Genomic DNA, 17826 nt, shown 5'->3' with positions numbered 1-17826 from the left:
ATCCCCACACCACATCCATTGTGCTGTCCCGTTTCTGATTCCTCCTCCTGGCTCATTCTCCCAGTTCCTTTCCATCTTACCAGCTCTTGGCCCTGTATTCCTTCTTCCCTTGACACTGCACAGGAGTCCTCATCACTTCCAATTACAAAGTGCATTTCACACTCCTTTCTACCTTCTCCACTTCTAAGTGCACTGAAATGTACGACCACTGTATAAACTTCTCAACATCCTTCCAGTTCCCCTTCGCCACTTCTCACTCCTTGCTTCCTAAAGCAATCCACATTTTGAAAAGGCACTTCTAAGTTGCTCAATGCTATTAATCACTTCTGCACTTGCTTACTTTGCTACTTCTCTCACTTGCTCCTTCAGCATATCTAATGAATTGAACTACTCTTTTCTCTGTGGGCAAGGTGTCAGCTTCCTCCTATTACCCACAGGCAACATCATCTGCCGTCTCCTATTCCTAAATTAAAATAACGAATTGAGTTCTCTTCCTCTCACTTGTCCCTTTGCCTTGTTCCCTCCAGCAAGCTGTCAACACCTCAAATTCTCAAACAGCAAAAATAAAATATCAAGAGATACCTATGTTCTCTGTCGTGCATGTAGCGCTTCAAAATTACTCTTTATCCTGCCCTCAGAGTCTGTATGTGAGACTTCTTTTCCCCCTCAAAAAGTTAAGCCTTCCCCCTTCTTTTTCTCGATTATCAATCCTTCTGCTATCACTGTACTTAATGCAGATGTAAATACTTCTCCTTTGCGGTGACCTGGAATTTATGTAAATCTGTATTTTTTAAAAGTCACATTCTTTTTTCATTCTCTGACATTACTCTGGGGTGTGATTCAGAAAGATTAGTAACTTCTTCGATGTGCCCATCCAGGTTCGTGCTCTTCTCCCTCTTCCTTACACTTCTGTGCCAAAGCTTCCATCACTCTCCACGTCTCACTGACTTCTCCCAAGCCTGTGTTTTCTCTGTGCCACGCCATGAGTGACACTGCCACTCAAAGCCAACTTGCCACTCAGGCAGAAAAACTAAAACTTATACTTACGAACCTCCAAATTTCTATCTACAGCATTCCACAGAAAATTTATCCTTTCTAGGTAAATATCACTGGAAGCCTCAAGTGATTCTCCCCACTGCAAGTATCAGTGTGCCATTCCATACTAGAGAGTATCTTACCTGAATGTTTATTATATCAAAAATCACTGAATGTATTAATCTGAGACAGAAAAGAAAATAAAAAGACCATGAAGTACCTTTATGTTTGTCATGTGACAAGGAGAAAAGAGGTACAACGGTAAGCATCATACCCATCAATTCTGTCATTTTAACACTGAATCCACAGTGGATTTAACAATTCAAACACACAAGTAATAACAGCGTACCTTTATTTTAACATGTGCACTGCACTGATGCAGTAGATACAACGCCAGCAGTCTTCTCCTTGCACAAACTACTATCAATCAAGTAAATTCTAGGTGGAAGCAGCATTTAGTGCAAAGAATAGTTAAGAAACCTCTAATGTTAACCATATCTTGGGAACTGTTTGCATACATAGTGCAGCAATCATAGCTGTTTCCCAAATGGCCTTAAACATGGAAAACCGATCAGCTATAGCAGTTTGCATTTGAAAATTCTAACACAGACTTGTTTTCTTTTTAAAAAAATCTACACTACAGTTACAAATAAATAAAGACCGACTGTGTATATATTTGCTCAAAATCAATTCAGCAACTTAAAAAAATATAATGTTCAGTGTTTGCTGAATTGCTTTATACTGCATCTATAACTTCAAAAAAACTAGGTTAAAAAAAAGTTTAAAGAATAAAAATAATTCCTCCAGCCCTCTTTTTGTTTTGTTTTGTTTTGTTTTGTTTTTTTTCATTTAATCAGTTGAAAAGAAAAAGTTTGCAAGCACTGCTGCCTCTCACCCATTAATATGCGATTCAGGTCCCCTGGTCAATCTGGGAATCATTACAGAACATCCCTGCACACCCAACAGCTCCCTGTGCTCAGGCAGCCCTGAGCAGCGATGCTAAAGGGCAGTACAAGCCTTGGTACAGCAAGCAGATCAAGTCATCTTCCAGTTCACAAGTTTCCTTGCTAAAAAACAAGCCACCCCCACTTGTTGTGACTGATTTCTACACCTGTCGGGCTCACCCGGGAACACAGACGCTGTGAGCTCTGTCCCAGGGAATGCCTGTGTGCATAATTTCACCTACATGAGTAATCACACTAAGAATCAATGGAAATATTCATGCTTGCAAAGTTATGAATACACCTATCTGTTTACAGGACATCTGCATTCATTTGCAGCTATACAATATACTGATTGCAGTCCTGATCAAAAATGAAGGGTCACTACTAGGTTACAGGTAACACCATAAAGGTATTTTCTGGAATGCATACAACAGAGCTAAAACCCTCAGGGAAACGCACTTTTCTCCTTTTTAGAGGGAAGCTCTGCTCTTTGGGAGTATTTAGGGATGCACAAGCTGTGGCCATGGAAGAACTATGCCCCATGTATACGGGAGAATTAACTGCAATAATTTAAACAGTAAGACTGAAGAATGTTTCCATGGGCACTCCAAACTGAAAATATTTTAACAATTATACACCAATTATAAACCAAACAAAGAGCAAATTTTTGCAAGTTTTCCAGTATCGATCTGGAATTACACAGAGGATACTCGGATTCCATGAACAGTTTATATATGTGGGATGCAATAAAATTCTTCTTTATGTATGGTTTAAGAATACAGATTAAGGACAGGTTTTGGTCTTTTTGTATTCATTAACAGTATCTTGGGAGGGCAAATCAACTCTCTCCAACAAAACTAAGAAAATGTTGATACTAGGTGTTGAATGGAAAAAAATCATTATTTTTCAGGATTAGAGTATTTAGGGAAATAGTGCACTTTTTATTCTATCCTGGAAAAATACAGAAATGCACAGAATGGTTATATCCTTCCTACCTACTTTCAAGTGGGATTTTTAAACACTGAAAGAAACGTTTCAGTCAACACATAGCAAATTCTTAAAAAATATAACTTTAGACAACATGAGAAACTGCTAAAGAAAAATGCTCTGTCTTTAGGAATAACTACAATGCAACCTCATCTTCCACTGATTTTTACACTGCAAGCGAATCTAATTCAGCAAGGGCCTCACACAACATCGTCAATCTGTGGCAATACAACTAAACCTTCTCCTACTGAAGCCTCAAAACATTCAATACAGGGGCACATGAAGATGGATCACACCCACACTTCATCCTCTAAAGCAAACTTTGCTTCAGAAATCTAGTGCTTCCCTTAAGGTTGGGGAGAGTATGCCCGCGAGAACCTCACTGAACTCAATTTCTTGCCCTGTGGGGGACGGAAAACCAGCTTTGATCTTCATGCTTTTCAGTCCAAAGTGCCTCTATAACCGACTGTTAAATCCATATCAGAATCCAAATAATCAATATGGCAGCAGCTAAAGAATTCCAGGAAGTGAAAGGTCAAAGATTCTTCTGCAGCAGAGATTATGACGAATGAAACTAGGGTAAATAAACAAAATTTTAAGACTGGCTTTCTTCCCTTTCCAATGAAGGATTTGGGGTATTCTCTCAGAAGATTTTTTCTTTTTAGTTATGCCCTTCTCTATATGGAAGCACTACATTGTTCATTTAAAAAAACTAAACAAAACCCAAAACCAAACAAAAGCCCTCTCCAACATCAAAAGCACCATACATGAAAAATCTCTAGGAAAAGCAAAAACAAACTCCATGGACCACCTTTCAGGGATGAAATGCTAAAGATGTCTTTTTTAATCAACCAGTTTGTGAAGGTCTACAAAAAAATAAAAGGATCACATTCTAAAGGTTCAGTGCAGTCAGCAGCTACAGTTTTGCTGCTTATTCATCTTTAAGTTGACTTTCAAAAATAACACCCTAGCTCGTCAAAATATACATTTTCCATTTGCTTTTAAATTAAAATAATAATAAAAAAACATTTAAAGAATTCACAATCAATAGCATGACTAAGTTTCAGGATCATCTACAGCATATAATTTAAAGGTTCAAGATGCCAATATGCAGCATGTGGCAGGCCTATACGCTCCATGCAGCATGTACATTTAGGACAATCTCAATCTTGATGTTCAGATGTCAGTTTGCTTCTTCCAAATAGTGTAGAATACCCATCTGGAGAAAATAAGCAGTTAAGGAAAAAAAAAACCAAAATGGGCAAAGTTTGTAGTTTGTAGCACAGTTAAAATGGAAATAGCTCTTTTTACTTAATATTTCAATTTTGAAAACTTCTGGTCGTTCATAGAGTAGGTAAAACACTCAAAACTGAACTCTCCCTGGATTCTCTTTGACCAGCAGTTCAAGGATGCCTACTTCAAGGCATGTTGTTTTAAGGCCTGGCAGTTGTAAAGAAAAAAATAACCTGTTTTTCTGAAGCTGTAAGGTCAGGTATCTTTATATCCCTCCCTCATGCTCTTTTGTCTTGAAAATGTAGTCAAATCTGAGTTTGACAGGAAAGTTGACAATAATGAGAAACAGGAGGAGCTTGTTATAGTTAGCAAGGAGTCCAGAGCAGCAGGTTCCAGCATTAAACAGTACTGAGAGACAGAGAAGGGAGGTAAAACGAACACACAGAAGAAAGGCTGGGGCAGTATCACATGCTTAATGTATTATGAATAAGCAGAATCACAGAAAGATGTCTCCTGTCAAGAGAGACAACCACAGTAGGCACTATCCTTCAGAAACATTTCCGGGGTGATCACACAAAAGCAGTAAACGCTCAAGGCAAATCAGCAGATCAAAATGTACCACTTGAGCTAATGGCTGGAAGTTTAAACTTTTAGTTTGCCTGTCACTCACAAACTGAAGAAATTCTGAAGGACTATTTTTAGTAATGGCATGTTGCCAAGAAATGTGTATACCCCTCCACTTGGAATATTTTTTTCAGTAACACTAATTAGTAATGATTGTTAGGAATCACTATCCTCCCCCATCTCCAGCCTTAAAAATCATGTCTCAGCTGTATGTTCAAGAATAGATCTATCAGCCAATATTTTAAGAAATTGATCATGGCCATCTCTAGGAAGACTCTTATTTTTTGTAAAAGAAAAAAAAAAAAAGAAGAGGATATAGCCTTGTCAGAACTTCCTGGCAGCATTACCCTTATCATACAGTTTATCCTACATTACATAAACTTGGAAACACTCAAAAGCACTAACCAAAACAAAGCCTGATCTTGAAAGGTGCATTTCACCAGCTGTGAATTTATGGCACCTTTAGAAAACAATTCCTGCAATTACCCTCAAAATAAAACTGCAGTAGTCCATTTGCTATAAAAAACATTAATAGTGGTTTTAAACTAGAACTGCCTTCTTGTGCTTAAGTTACCTCCAAGCAATCTAGACTTGCTTGATTTATTAATACACAGTCTCCAGTCTTTTTCACTCTTTAAGGATACAATTCCATGTAGGAGGGAACACACACGGTTTCTTTTGAGAACTCCACAGGACAATAAAGCCTGCTTAGCTGTTCTTCATACAGAGTCAAGGCATCAGTCAGATTTATACAGTTTCCCTGAAGAACAAAAAAGAAAAGTCACAGTCAAAATCAAAGCAAAATTTCAGCTGAATATACACTTTTTGACATTACTGCAAGGCTCCCACATATTTCAGAACCAGATACATGCTGTTCTTAATATTTAATATTTACAAAGCAAATACTGAACAGCTTGTCTTCATTCTGCCTACAATAATTCGCATCTTTTCAAGAAAGAAAAAGTATGGGAAGATTATCTATATTCTCATTAGCAGAAGCAACCATTATAGTAGGGCTTTCAGTTAAAACAGATCACCATGTGGTGTTTACCTATAACATCTACTCAATAACCATTTTCTTTATGATTGCTTAAATATATTAGTAAGCAGTACTACAACATCCAGATTTTCTCAATTATTTAACATTGCCTAGATCTTAAAATGTTTAAATGCACTATTAAAAAAAACATAACCTATTCATTTTAAACACAGCAATATGACAAAATAAATCAGATTATACAGAAATTCTCGCCTGGCTTCAGGCTACAGTCTTGAGTTTCTGCATATTGTGCTTCTGAAAAGGAAGTGATTCCTATCATACTTTTTTTTCCCACTTGGATCTGTGTCTTAATTCATCTAAGAATATTAGTAGTATCCTTTTCTGAACAAAATAAAAATCAGTGCTTTGACAATTTTCTTCTTACAGTGGAACTGTGAAATACCAGGCACAAACACATCTCAAGGATTACAAAGCATGAGAAATTTAAAAACAAAAAAACCCAAACAAAGGAAAAACCCACATCCAGAACAACTCCTAATTGCAAGCACTACTTGTCCCAAGCTAACTATTATTATCAAGCAGAAGTTATGCAGCACATACGTGGGATGCCCATATAGAGAAAACTCTAGTTAGAAGAGTGAATTCTCCATATCCGTAAGGAGTTTGAAGATTTAGTGGTAACAGTGAGCTCACAGAATACCAGACTGAACAAACACCAACCACCCCAAAAAATAAAAGTCAATTGTGTAAGTTGAATAAATAAAAAAACTTGACCACGTTTCTTGCCTCTCTTGCCTGTATAACTGAGTAGCCTAGCAAATACTTTATGACCTTAAATACAATGCTCTGAAGAGCGTGGCCAATGCAAGTTATTTGGACACTAATTTAAAATCAAGTAAAGTTGAATGTAGTCACCACTGCATGGTCTACAAACTACTCAGCTTCTGTTGTCCACTTGTAGTGGAGGAACACTTCCCACAGAATACAAAAAGGAGAACAAACAGGAAACCCTCATGTTAATGAATACACAGCAGTCTTGTCCCTTCCTGCCCTTCAATAACGTGTAACCTGCACCTGACTGAAAAAGAATGCAGACGGTTCAATTAAAAAAAGAGCTAAATCTCATGAAAAACAGTCGCAGCTTATTCAATGTTTTAAGACCTTTACCTTGAAACAAAGGTCAAGTTGTGCGGGACTCCAGGAACCAAAGACTTATTCAACACTTCCAAAATGTCTGCACTACTTATGTTACACACGTGTATTTCTCTGCTAGCACATTGTGAAGCTTTTAGAACCAAGAGAATAGTCTTCAAGAAAGACTCATTTTGCTGTTTCCTGCTTTTTGGTGCTCCCAGATTTTTAAAAACAGCCTTAAAATAATTGCACACACACAGATGTGTGCAAGGAAGGAAGCAAGGAACTAAGATGAGTTTGACCAACTTATATTATCTGTGCTCTTTAAAACAACAGTTAACAGGCAGAGGCCAAAAAAGCAGAGATCTTATTTGAAATCAGTATGTCTAAACAGCTCCATCTACATTGCTTTTTGGTTGTAACAACATCAGATGATAACCAGAACCAAACTGTGAAATGCACATTCTGTCTTTGGGTTTTATACTATTTTTCTTGCTTTTGATTAGTTGGATTTTTTCACAATGTATTTAAAATATACCTATTTCCAGAGGAAGTGAAAAGAGATTTCATCCTACTAATCTTTCTCTGAATTTTTTGCATCCTGCTCAATGTATTTTTTGCACTGTGCACAAGTTTTCACAAGTTGAAAGAAAACCGCAACTTAAAAAATCTTAACACAGCATCTCCACAACACTCTCAGGCACCTGGTGCGATTTTTGGGCCTATCCTGTGCAGGAGTTGGACTTCAATGATTATTGTGGGTCCCTTCCATCTCATGATATCCTATGATTCTATTTTATTCTATGAGCTTTTGAAAGTCATAATTTTGAAAGCCTTTTTCCAAAATAATTTGCATAAAAAAAGTCTTATTATAATTTTGATCATATTGCACAAAGAAACACGCCCTTGTTTATTTGGTAAAGGAAGATGACAATTTATATGGAATATTTCGTATTTGGGGTTGGGCATCAGAAAACAAATGAGGTTTGTAAAAAGGTAAGGGACTAACACTAACTGAGTACAATGATGAACAGACTGCTGTAGTACTTGTTTAGTAACCTGTTATTATCCAGGGGATTGTGGCAGTTTTTTTGGTTCAGCCGCCCTTTACCAAACATATAATTTTGTTTCAACATCAGACTGAACGCAAAAGAAAACTAAAAAACAACCTGTGTGTAATTTGAGTTATAAATAGAAAGCACTGCTAGGTAATTTCTGGAGCATACCACCATTATGTAGGAAATTGAATAGGATACACAATGATAGAAAAGTATCCACAGTTTCCCAGCCTGTTGCTTCAATATTTCATTATTTCTCCCTTCTCTAGATGGAGACAAATCACTGCAGACAACACAGAAAACAAATTACAAGAACAATGAACATGCCAATAAGCAATTTTTATTTTTCAAACTCACAACTCCCCAGTGTCCAAATCAAGATCTTGCCTGAAGGCTCAGACAACCTACCTGGCTGTTCTATTAACCTCTTTCTTCTAGAGACACCATAGGATTTTATAGTTCTGCACAGTTACAATTTTTTACAATTATCTGGCTTTACTCAACACAAAGTTAAGAATTTCAAAAAAAGTCTTCTTGTATCACTAAAGTGACACAGTGAACCAAGTCCAGAAGACAACATAGGGATCAGTCTAATAACCTGTGTTCATTTTAACTCCCCCCACCCGATGAAGAGTTATGTGGTAAAGCAATACATTATTTGTTCTGAACGGACACCATAGACTCAAACAGTAACTAAAACTGAGCACTGCTTAATAAGGTTTAAAGCTGATGACTCATCAATTATACTTTTTCAAAGAGAAATAAGTAAAATTACTTTCTTTTTTCTCCCACACTGTTCATTCCATTTTCAACGTATACAGAAACGCCACCAAACTCCTCTGCCTGCTCCCCTTAATCTGTGTTCCATGTCAAACAATTTGACAGGTAAGAACTGAGGGAATGCTGAAAATTTTTTTTACCCCTTAAGAAGCATCTCTGACACGGAAGTATTTGAGTTTTAAACTCTGAGATTAACTGATCTCTATTTATAAGACCTGCTTAAGACTGATGACTCCTGAACAGTCTCACAGCCTGAGTTTGCTCAGTGCTTGCACACACCTCAACAGTTCATGCCTGTCCCCCAACACCAATTTTTTCTGGGCTCTCACAAGGCATACATTCTATAGTTCCATGGGTTTAGTTCTGAAGTTTCTTACAGCACAATGCATAACAAATTTATGCTTTGTCAGTTCTGGAGAGACAATAAAAAACATTCCTTAAAATAAGTAGCAAAAAAAAAAAGCATTTGTTTAAATTAAACCTATTAAGTTCCCTAAGTTAACTATGCCCACACATAAAGGTGATGTGTCCATCAACTGGTTTCAGGCTGAACTTAGGCCCCTCTGCTTCCTCCAACCCTAGAAGAGTTCCTTTGCCATACTTGCCAAAGCAGGGGAAAGGGTCCCTTTTACTTACTTGCCCATTTCTTCCACGTCTTACACTACACGTCATTGCTACTGGACACCTTTGTCTGTGACCCAAAACCAGAGTTTCATTTTTATTTTAAATTTAACATGGGGTTCTGTTTTGTAATGACATGCCAGAATTGAGCATGGCCAAGGTTGTGTTTTATCCTTCCTCACTTCAGAGTGAGACCTCCTCACTAAGCAGTGAGACACACAGAGCATGAAATGCCCAGTATCAAAGCTAGGCTTGAGTTTTGGGTGACAGATATGAGTTTTAAGGAGCTACTGGAGGCAAACCTGACTGAAAATACCTCCATTGGCCAAAAAATCAATTATTAAAACTGTACTCTCACTAACACAAGGAAATAAAATGTCTGTGCCTTGAAGTCTCTCAAACTGCCAAGAAATCACAGAGGTTCACACAGGGACATACACCCGTTCTCCCAGCCTTCTTTCATGTTTCAGTCAAGAAGAACCTTCCTCCCTCACTGCAAGTGCTAATTAGAAAACCCACGCAGCAGCCAAAAAAAGGAGTCTAACTATGGAGCAACATGATGGTGGTCTGGACATTCAGAGGGCAGGGCCACACTGTATTAAAGAGTGGCCAGGAAGAGACAGCTTGGTGAAGGGCCACATGTGCATGTGGGAGACACATGATCCCTTGAACCAGGGGTTAGTGCTGTTTACTGGAACGCAAAGCCATGAGTGGTCTGAGTTTCTATCCTGCCTGGGCTGGATGACCCAGGCCAGGAAGGAGCAAATTCCTGTTCAGAGGTATTTTTAAAGGTTCCACTTCATAAACAGGCTGAAAATGATAGCCTTCTCAACCTCAAAGGATTAGATCAACAGAACAAAAATCAGCACAGAAAAAGGCATTTTCTTAGCTGCACATAATCCCCTGACACTCAGAGACAACCTTACAATCAGCCTCTGCATCTTACAGAGCACAGTTTCACAGCTGTTGGGACAATCCTCACATGGTATGTGGAAGGCATAAGACAGTGATGGATGAGAAAAAAAAAAAGCTACGAACATCACACTGGTATCTACAAGAATACATTCTTACTTGAAAGAAATCACTTGGGCAATCTGAAAATCAGACTGGATTTTAGAAGGTCCAATACTGCAAAAACACTTAACGTGTTCAGAAAGAAGTCACTAGGAAGGTGTATGAGATGAAACTGGACCTCAGGATACACCAAGTTCTCACATCCTCACCAACTCCCACTTCTCTCCACTGTGACGGTTGGGAACCTGCACCTGTAACTGGCTCCCCTTGGAGAAGGCAACACTGAGCACCTCACAGACACACCCCCACACTGTATCATAAAACACTTCAAAAGGAGAAGGAAGAAAGCAAACAGAGCATCCCCTTATGACCCTTGAACATCAGAGCAGGGGGATTATGTTTAACAGTAAGTTCTCACAAACAAGCTTTAGGTCTTAAACCTACAGACAGGGCTGCAAGTTCTGCAGGCTAAGAGCCCTAAAGCTCATCAGTCTCTGTCCAGGTCCTACGGGCTGCAACACTCAATATGGGTGGTGCAGCTAAAAAACAAGAACATGCAAAGCAAGGCTGCTCTTCATACAAAGTAACGTTTTTTTCCAAGTGTGATTACTATTTGTGGAGGCACAGAGCAAATACGGAGGCATTTTTCCCCAAATATACTTAAACACAGACTTTAAAGCAGCAGAGAATGACATCTATTAACTCTCCTTTGATATCTTTCCAGAGCTGAAAGAAGGAAAAAGTCCCTCTCGCATCCTAAAATTGGCCACATATGTTATTTTATCCCCTAGGAATATGAATAAATAGTCTGAAAAACCTTCCACAGGCACAGTCTCTCTATAAGGGATAGTTAACTGCCAGGCAATACTGGTTACCTGCCTCCACCTACTGGTGAAAGGATATTCTGCACTAGCATTTGGAGACCACTTTGAGCATCACCAAGGAAGGTATCCCAAGGGAATAACCAGGTCTGTTAGAGTAGCATGCCAAAAAAACAATTCTTTTTATAATCTCAGATAAATTATATCTACCTAGAGTTAGACAGCTCTAGATTATGCCAGCTAACAGTTCATGTGTGGACCAGAACATTTTCTAAAACTTGTGCAGAGCTCAATGAAGAGGTGATGAGCATTTCCATTTATTTTTCCCAGCAGTGGCATTTAGACAGTCAGGCAGCAATACAGGATGTGAAAGGCTGTCATTCTGTGAACACAATTCCACTTCTGGGTAAAGCATTTCTTGAGCGCTGAAATAAATTACATCCTAACCAGGTGCACACAGTTCTGCTCAAGGTGCAACTATCAGAGAACAGGCTACAAACTACAAAGGACAAAAATCTCCAATGTTAACACAACATAATGCCAAGGCAGAAGAAACAATTATAGCTACTGGCCAGTAGCCAACAGGACAATGACCCTTTTGCTGCATCTTTTCTATGAGACATTTCCTCATCGTAGCAAAGATGAGGCTCTAACAAATAAGTGGACATTTAACAGTGATATGATACATTTTTTGTTTCAGAGGAGCAAAACACACTTCAAGATGGACTGGGGGGGCACACAAAGTCCTGTACTTTAAAAACACAACTGCCTTAAAAGGCATGTGATTCCTTCAGCAAGGTCTGCTACGTAAGATAAGCATCCTGGAAGTAGACAGCTGGAACAAAAGCAATTTACATTTCCAATGTTAATACACAGAGCTAAAAACCCCTGGCATTTAACAGCGAACACAGCGGAGCATTCAAAATCATTTATGAGTTCCAGTGTGTGACTAAGCTGCCAAAGTTGGTAGTGGTCATGTTTGAACTTCTCTCCACAGTCTAATGCAATCCTTTAAGTAGCCAGCTTCAATTAGTTCAATTCAAAACCTAATTTAAATTTAAAGTTAAGACAGTTGATTTTATTTAAAGCACCCTGATAGACTGTTCATCCTATGACCAGACTACTGAGTCTTCTCAGGGTGTGGTAGTTTGATCCTGGCTGGGCACCAGGTCTTCACCAAAGTCGCTTTGCCACTGCCCTCCTCAGCTGGATAAGGAAGAGAAAATAAGGTGGAAGTCTAGTGAGTTAAGATAAGGACAGGGAGAGATCACTAACCAGTTACCATCACAGGCAAAACAGACTCAATTTTGGTAATAAATTCAATTAATTTCCTCAATAAATCAGAGTGGGATAACAAGAAATAAAACCCAGTCTTTAAAATACCTTCCCCTGCCCCTCTCCTCCCTGGGCTTTAATTTACTCACAAATTCATTACCTTCTCCCTGCTGCGCTGTTGGGGAATGGGGATTGTGGTCAGTTCATCCCATATTGTTTCTGCTCCTCCTTCCTCCTCATACTCTTCCCCTGCTCCAGTGTGGGGTCCGTCCTACAGGAGGCAGCCCTCCACAAACTTCTCCAATGTCAGTCCTGCCCACAGGCTGCAGTTTTTACAAACTGCTCAGTGTGAGTCCTTCCACAGGGTGCAGTCCTTCAGAACAGACTGTTCCAGTATGGGCACCCTGCAGGGTCAAAGATCCTGCCAGCAGACCTGCCCCAGCTTGGGCTTCCCACAGTGTCACAGCCTCCCTCAGGCATCCAGCTCCAGCATGGGGTCCTCCAGGGGCTGCAAGTGGATCTCTGCTCCACTGAGGAGCTCCATGAGATAGCCTGCCTCACCATGGCCCTCATCATGGGCTTCAGGGGAAACCCTGCAACAGCACCTGAAGCACCTTCTCCTCCTTCTTCTCCACTCTCTGCAGGGTTGTTCTCTCACATATTCTCCCTTCTCTCTCTGGCTGCAACTGCTGCTGTGCAGCAGCTTTTTCCCCCTTCAGAAATCTGGTATCCCAGGGGCGCTACCACTGTCACTGATTGGCTTGGTCTTGGCCAGCAGTGGGTCTGTCTGTCTGTCCTGGAGCCAGCTGGCATTGGCTCTGCTGGACATGGGAGAAGCTTTACGCAGCTGCTCACAGAAGCCACCCCTGTAGGCCCCCTCACGCACACACACACACGCTACCAAAACCTGGCCATGCAAACCCAATACAGAGCCTTAGTCTATTTTTACAGTGGACTGGTTTTTTTTTCAGGCCCAGCTGTGAAACGGCTACAAGGACCATCAAATGAGCCACGTTAGTGTCTCAGCAGATGTATCGAAAGCTCTGATAGCTGTCTGCCCCAGGATTAATTCTCCTTTTTCAATACACCCAAGAAGACTGAGTTTCCAGAGTACACTGCTTCTATATTCCAGTCCTTTCACTAGCTACCAGTTACCCAGCCACAAGTCCAAATTCACACCACTTCCACTACAATCTGCCACGGATACTTTGTTGTTTGGACCATGAAACATAACACCGCAGTTTCACAACAGCTTAAACCCACCAGAGCAGGTTCATCCTTTCTGTGCAAGCAAAGATGCTGGAGAGCTGACTCATCTCCTCCCATCAGGACAGGACAGGTAGCGGGGCTTGCACGGGTCTCAACCTCAACTGGTTTCAGCTGGCACAAAACAACCCCCCTGTATTTTGGCTGCAGCACAGCCATCACTCCAGCTTTCAGCACAAGCTTCTTCTTAAAGTCCCTCAAAGTCTGACAAAACCTGTCTACAGACATACATTTACATACATTCTAATACAGCCAGCTAAGTCTCACCATGTATGTTACAAGTACGATGACTGCAACACAACAGCTGTTTCGGACAACAAAGTCCAAAAGATGCAGTGTCCTTTGGATATTAAAGTCTGTCAGAAATATTTCCACTATTTAGAGAAAGAAAAGCCATTAAGATTTTACAGTGTGACACAACCATGGTAATCACATCTTATATTTCAACCACAAGATAATTTCTGTTGCCTATAAAACCAGAGCATTTTAAAATGGAGCACATTTTAAAGGAGCACATTAGAACTGCCAAAAGCCTTATCCCACAAGTTTTGCATTTCTTTATAAACCTGCACAGTTTTACAGTAAACTAGTTCCTTTACACACCTTGGAAACTCTGTGGTGACATAATTTCAGCTAAGCTATTTCAGATCTTGACAAGATTTTTCCAAAATGTAGTACTTAGATGCTCCACACATCAGAAAACTAGTTAAGGTATGAGCATGACTAAAGAAATACAGCTTCAGAGACTTAGACTTCACTCAACCATCTGTTGGCTCCTGTCACATTCTTGTATAATTGCACACTCCTTTGTGGCATTCCAAATTCAGGATTACATAAAGTATCTTCAGTTGAAAGCTAATCCACAATTGCATTATCTAGGTATTATCTGTGAGGTAGTACTGCCTACACTGTGGCAAGTATACAAATTGTGAATTATTTCCTTTTAAACAGAGCTGCACTTAAAATTTCATACACAAGGACAAAACCTAAATTATGACTATATAAAATACTTCACAAAATGCCAAATATTCTAACAAACTTATTCAAATGTTCAAAATGCATTTTGCAGAAGCAAAACCAATGAATTGTTTTAGGAATAGAGAACAAGCAAAAAGAGTATTTACTCCCAAATGAATAATTTTCTCGTGCCATTGCACCTACCTCAAATTCTTACACCTTAATGGATGACGAATTTTCATGTCTTACACTCTACAACTGGAGATATTAGCTTAAAAACCATGTATCTGTTTATAAAGTACATCTGTTCTGCTTTCCCAAGAACTGCTTACAGTTACAATATTCTGTTAATATGCCCTGCTGATTCTTAAAATAATGCTTTTAAACTCAAAAGTGCTACAAATTCAGCTGAAATAATGAAAAAAGACAAGTTAGTCAGCAAAGCCTAAATAAAAGTCATTAAAAGTAGAAAAAAACAGCTCGTAGTAGATTTTTAGTTTTTTCCTCCTTTTTTATTTAACTGAAAAATGCAACCTATCCAACTGCAATACATATAAAGCAATATTTGCTACATCCAGATATCATACCTGTGTGAAGTATTTTCCATCTTGTTTCAGAACTTTCATTGAGAGGTCAAGAATCAACCGCAGAAATTCCCATGTGGAATCTGCATACAGAGAATGATTGAAAAACAGAACAGCACATTCCTGGTTTATTCATTTATTACGTACTCAAGACTTGCAAAAAAGCCACTGTTTGAAAAGCAGCTGCTCTATATCTTAAAAAAATAAAATAGTAAAAAAAAAAAAAAAAAAAAAAAAAAAAAAAAAAAAAAAAAAAAAAAAAAAAAAAAAAAAAAAAAAAAAAAAAAAAAAAAAAAAAAAAAAAAAAAAAAAAAAAAAAAAAAAAAAAAAAAAAAAAAAAAAAAGGAAAAAAAAGCCTGGTAAAAAAACCCAAACACAAACTATATGCAATGGCAGCGATGATGGAAGTACTGCTACTTTTCTTCGCAGTAATTTTCCAGAAATTTCCAAGAAATTATAAAGTTAGGAAATTTACTGGAGTAAGAACTCCTAATATTTTCTAATGAACTACATGAGTTCATATTATTCTGGAATAAGAGCACAATTTAAAATAGTTCTAGGTACTTGCTAGTCTTTTCTAACATTCAAGAAAAATTCAGAAAAGAACAGATGTGTTACTATCATTCTTTCCCTCTCAGATTTCCTATTAAGAAGGAAAAAAATTGAAGTACTTTTGCTGCAAACTATTTTAAAGCTGAGAGATAGAAATGTTGAAATTCTCAGAAGTTTAAGAAAATAAATTAGAAGATTTACCTTCCTCTGGAGATGTGGAGATTGGAACAGCTGTCAGATCATTAATTACATAATCAAACATTCTCCCTTCTTTGGCATACCTCTTCAGTACGGGAATACAGTCTTCAATTAGAACCTGTAAGAATGAAGTATTTTAGGCAGTCCTCAAAATACCCCAAAAGTGACCAGGTAAAAGGAACAAATGTGGATTCACAGGAATTTAGAGGTGAAAAGCACAAAATTAAATATATGATTAATTTTACACTCCATTTTCAACATGATATACGCTCCATTTTTACATGATATAGAAGGAAGGAAGTGCCATAGAAATTATAAAAGTGACAACACAGGCACTCCAGTCCTGAACTTCCTAGCTCTGTCACTGACTGCTGGGTGACCACTGTTCCGTCTACCAAATGGTAACAGCAGTTAGTTGTTAGTCTCAACAAATGAGTAAAATAAGGTATTTGTATGCAAGGCCACTGACTCGTGACTTCTCCAGTAAGTTTTTGTGCCATTTTTTTTTAGCTCACACCTGCAGGTTAATATCTCTGAGAGCATATAAGGAACAATAATGAAAACAGAATGAAAACATCAGATTACACCTGGGCTAGGTTGTAAGTTGTGTTAGATCCAGCACATAAAGACCTTAACTGCAGAAATGCATGACGTTTGTTGGGGGATTTTATTATTATTTTTAATGTCATAGCAGAGAGAGATTTTGCCCGCAAATTCAAAATAATTGTTAACTGTGTATTATAAATTCAGATATTTTCAAGAGTGTAGGTCAACTAACTTAATTACACATTTCTTCTATCTCTTAAATGACTTAAGGAATAATGTTTAAAACTACATTTGTACAGACATTTTCTCTTATTCATAAGCTATGGCAACAAACATTCTCCTATTTCACACTCCTTATATATGTGATTAATTTCAGAAGTCTGAAGACAGACAACTAAAATATTTTGATGCTAATATATACTTCCAACACAAATCCCAGCTTTTAAAATTTGAGAGTGACATAAAAAAAAGAAAAAAATAATTCCTAAATTTAAGAAAACTCAGAAAACTTGTACCCAAAACTTTACCACAGCAGTCTTCCAGGTTACGTATAAGTGCATTTGAACTATTACTTCTAATGAAAGAAAAGCAAAGCATTACCTGGTAGCACTCTCCTTTCAGATTGTCTAAGACATCTCCGCATGTTTTACGCATGTACTTTTTACACCCGTCAATCACCATTTGGTCAATGTTTGAAGCTTGTTAAGGCATGGTACGTTCAAGAAATATCAGAGGCAGCACTTCCTATTTCTTCAGAAACAAATTCTCAAAAAGGTGCCATTCACAAAGGAATAATAAGATGTGTCTACTGGCATACATACTGCAACAGCCAACCTTATGGACTGGGCTCCAGATTCAGTTAGAGGTTTAGGAAAGGCCTTATTTTTGGTTTTAATCAGTATTTTTGATATTTGAGGTTATCATCACTGTGAAAGCCTGAAATGTGAACTATTAAGACCATCAAAACCCCCATAAAGTTAAACTAGGTTGAGACTTTAACCTACAGTTATTTAAAACCATTATTAAAACAATTATTTTCAGTTTTAGCAAAGGGATCCCAAAACCCAGGGGATCAATATTTCATATGGCTAACAGTGGTTTGCATTACAAACTATATGAACTAAGAATGTTGAAAACTTGATTTGTATTGGTATTTTTAAAACAGCGTTGGTCATTCTGCCACCAATACAATTCACC

The 17826-nt window shown here is 38.3% G+C and overlaps 1 protein-coding gene across 1 annotated transcript in view; it reads right to left on the bottom strand.

Moving 5' to 3' along the window:
• Positions 1 to 1370: 1370 nt before the first annotated feature.
• SMS (spermine synthase) overlaps positions 1371 to 17826 on the bottom strand; it is a 46062-nt gene continuing 29606 nt past the window's right edge. Inside the window, exons 7-11 of the mRNA XM_027902470.1 lie at positions 17230 to 17319; positions 16087 to 16201; positions 15337 to 15416; positions 5468 to 5583; positions 1371 to 4185 (exon numbers count right to left, since the gene is read on the bottom strand). Of these exons, the coding sequence (XP_027758271.1) occupies positions 4143 to 4185; positions 5468 to 5583; positions 15337 to 15416; positions 16087 to 16201; positions 17230 to 17319 (444 nt within the window). The 3' untranslated portion in view covers positions 1371 to 4142. The remainder of the gene's footprint in view (positions 4186 to 5467; positions 5584 to 15336; positions 15417 to 16086; positions 16202 to 17229; positions 17320 to 17826) is intronic.

Source organism: Empidonax traillii, unplaced genomic scaffold (genome assembly GCF_003031625.1).
Source record: "Empidonax traillii isolate 1590-97213 ecotype Southwest subspecies unplaced genomic scaffold, ASM303162v1 scaffold877:size283950, whole genome shotgun sequence".
In the NCBI taxonomy this organism is placed as follows: domain Eukaryota; kingdom Metazoa; phylum Chordata; class Aves; order Passeriformes; family Tyrannidae; genus Empidonax; species Empidonax traillii.
The sequence above is the reverse complement of the archived record's forward strand: the minus strand, read 5'-3'. Positions and strand labels throughout refer to the sequence as shown.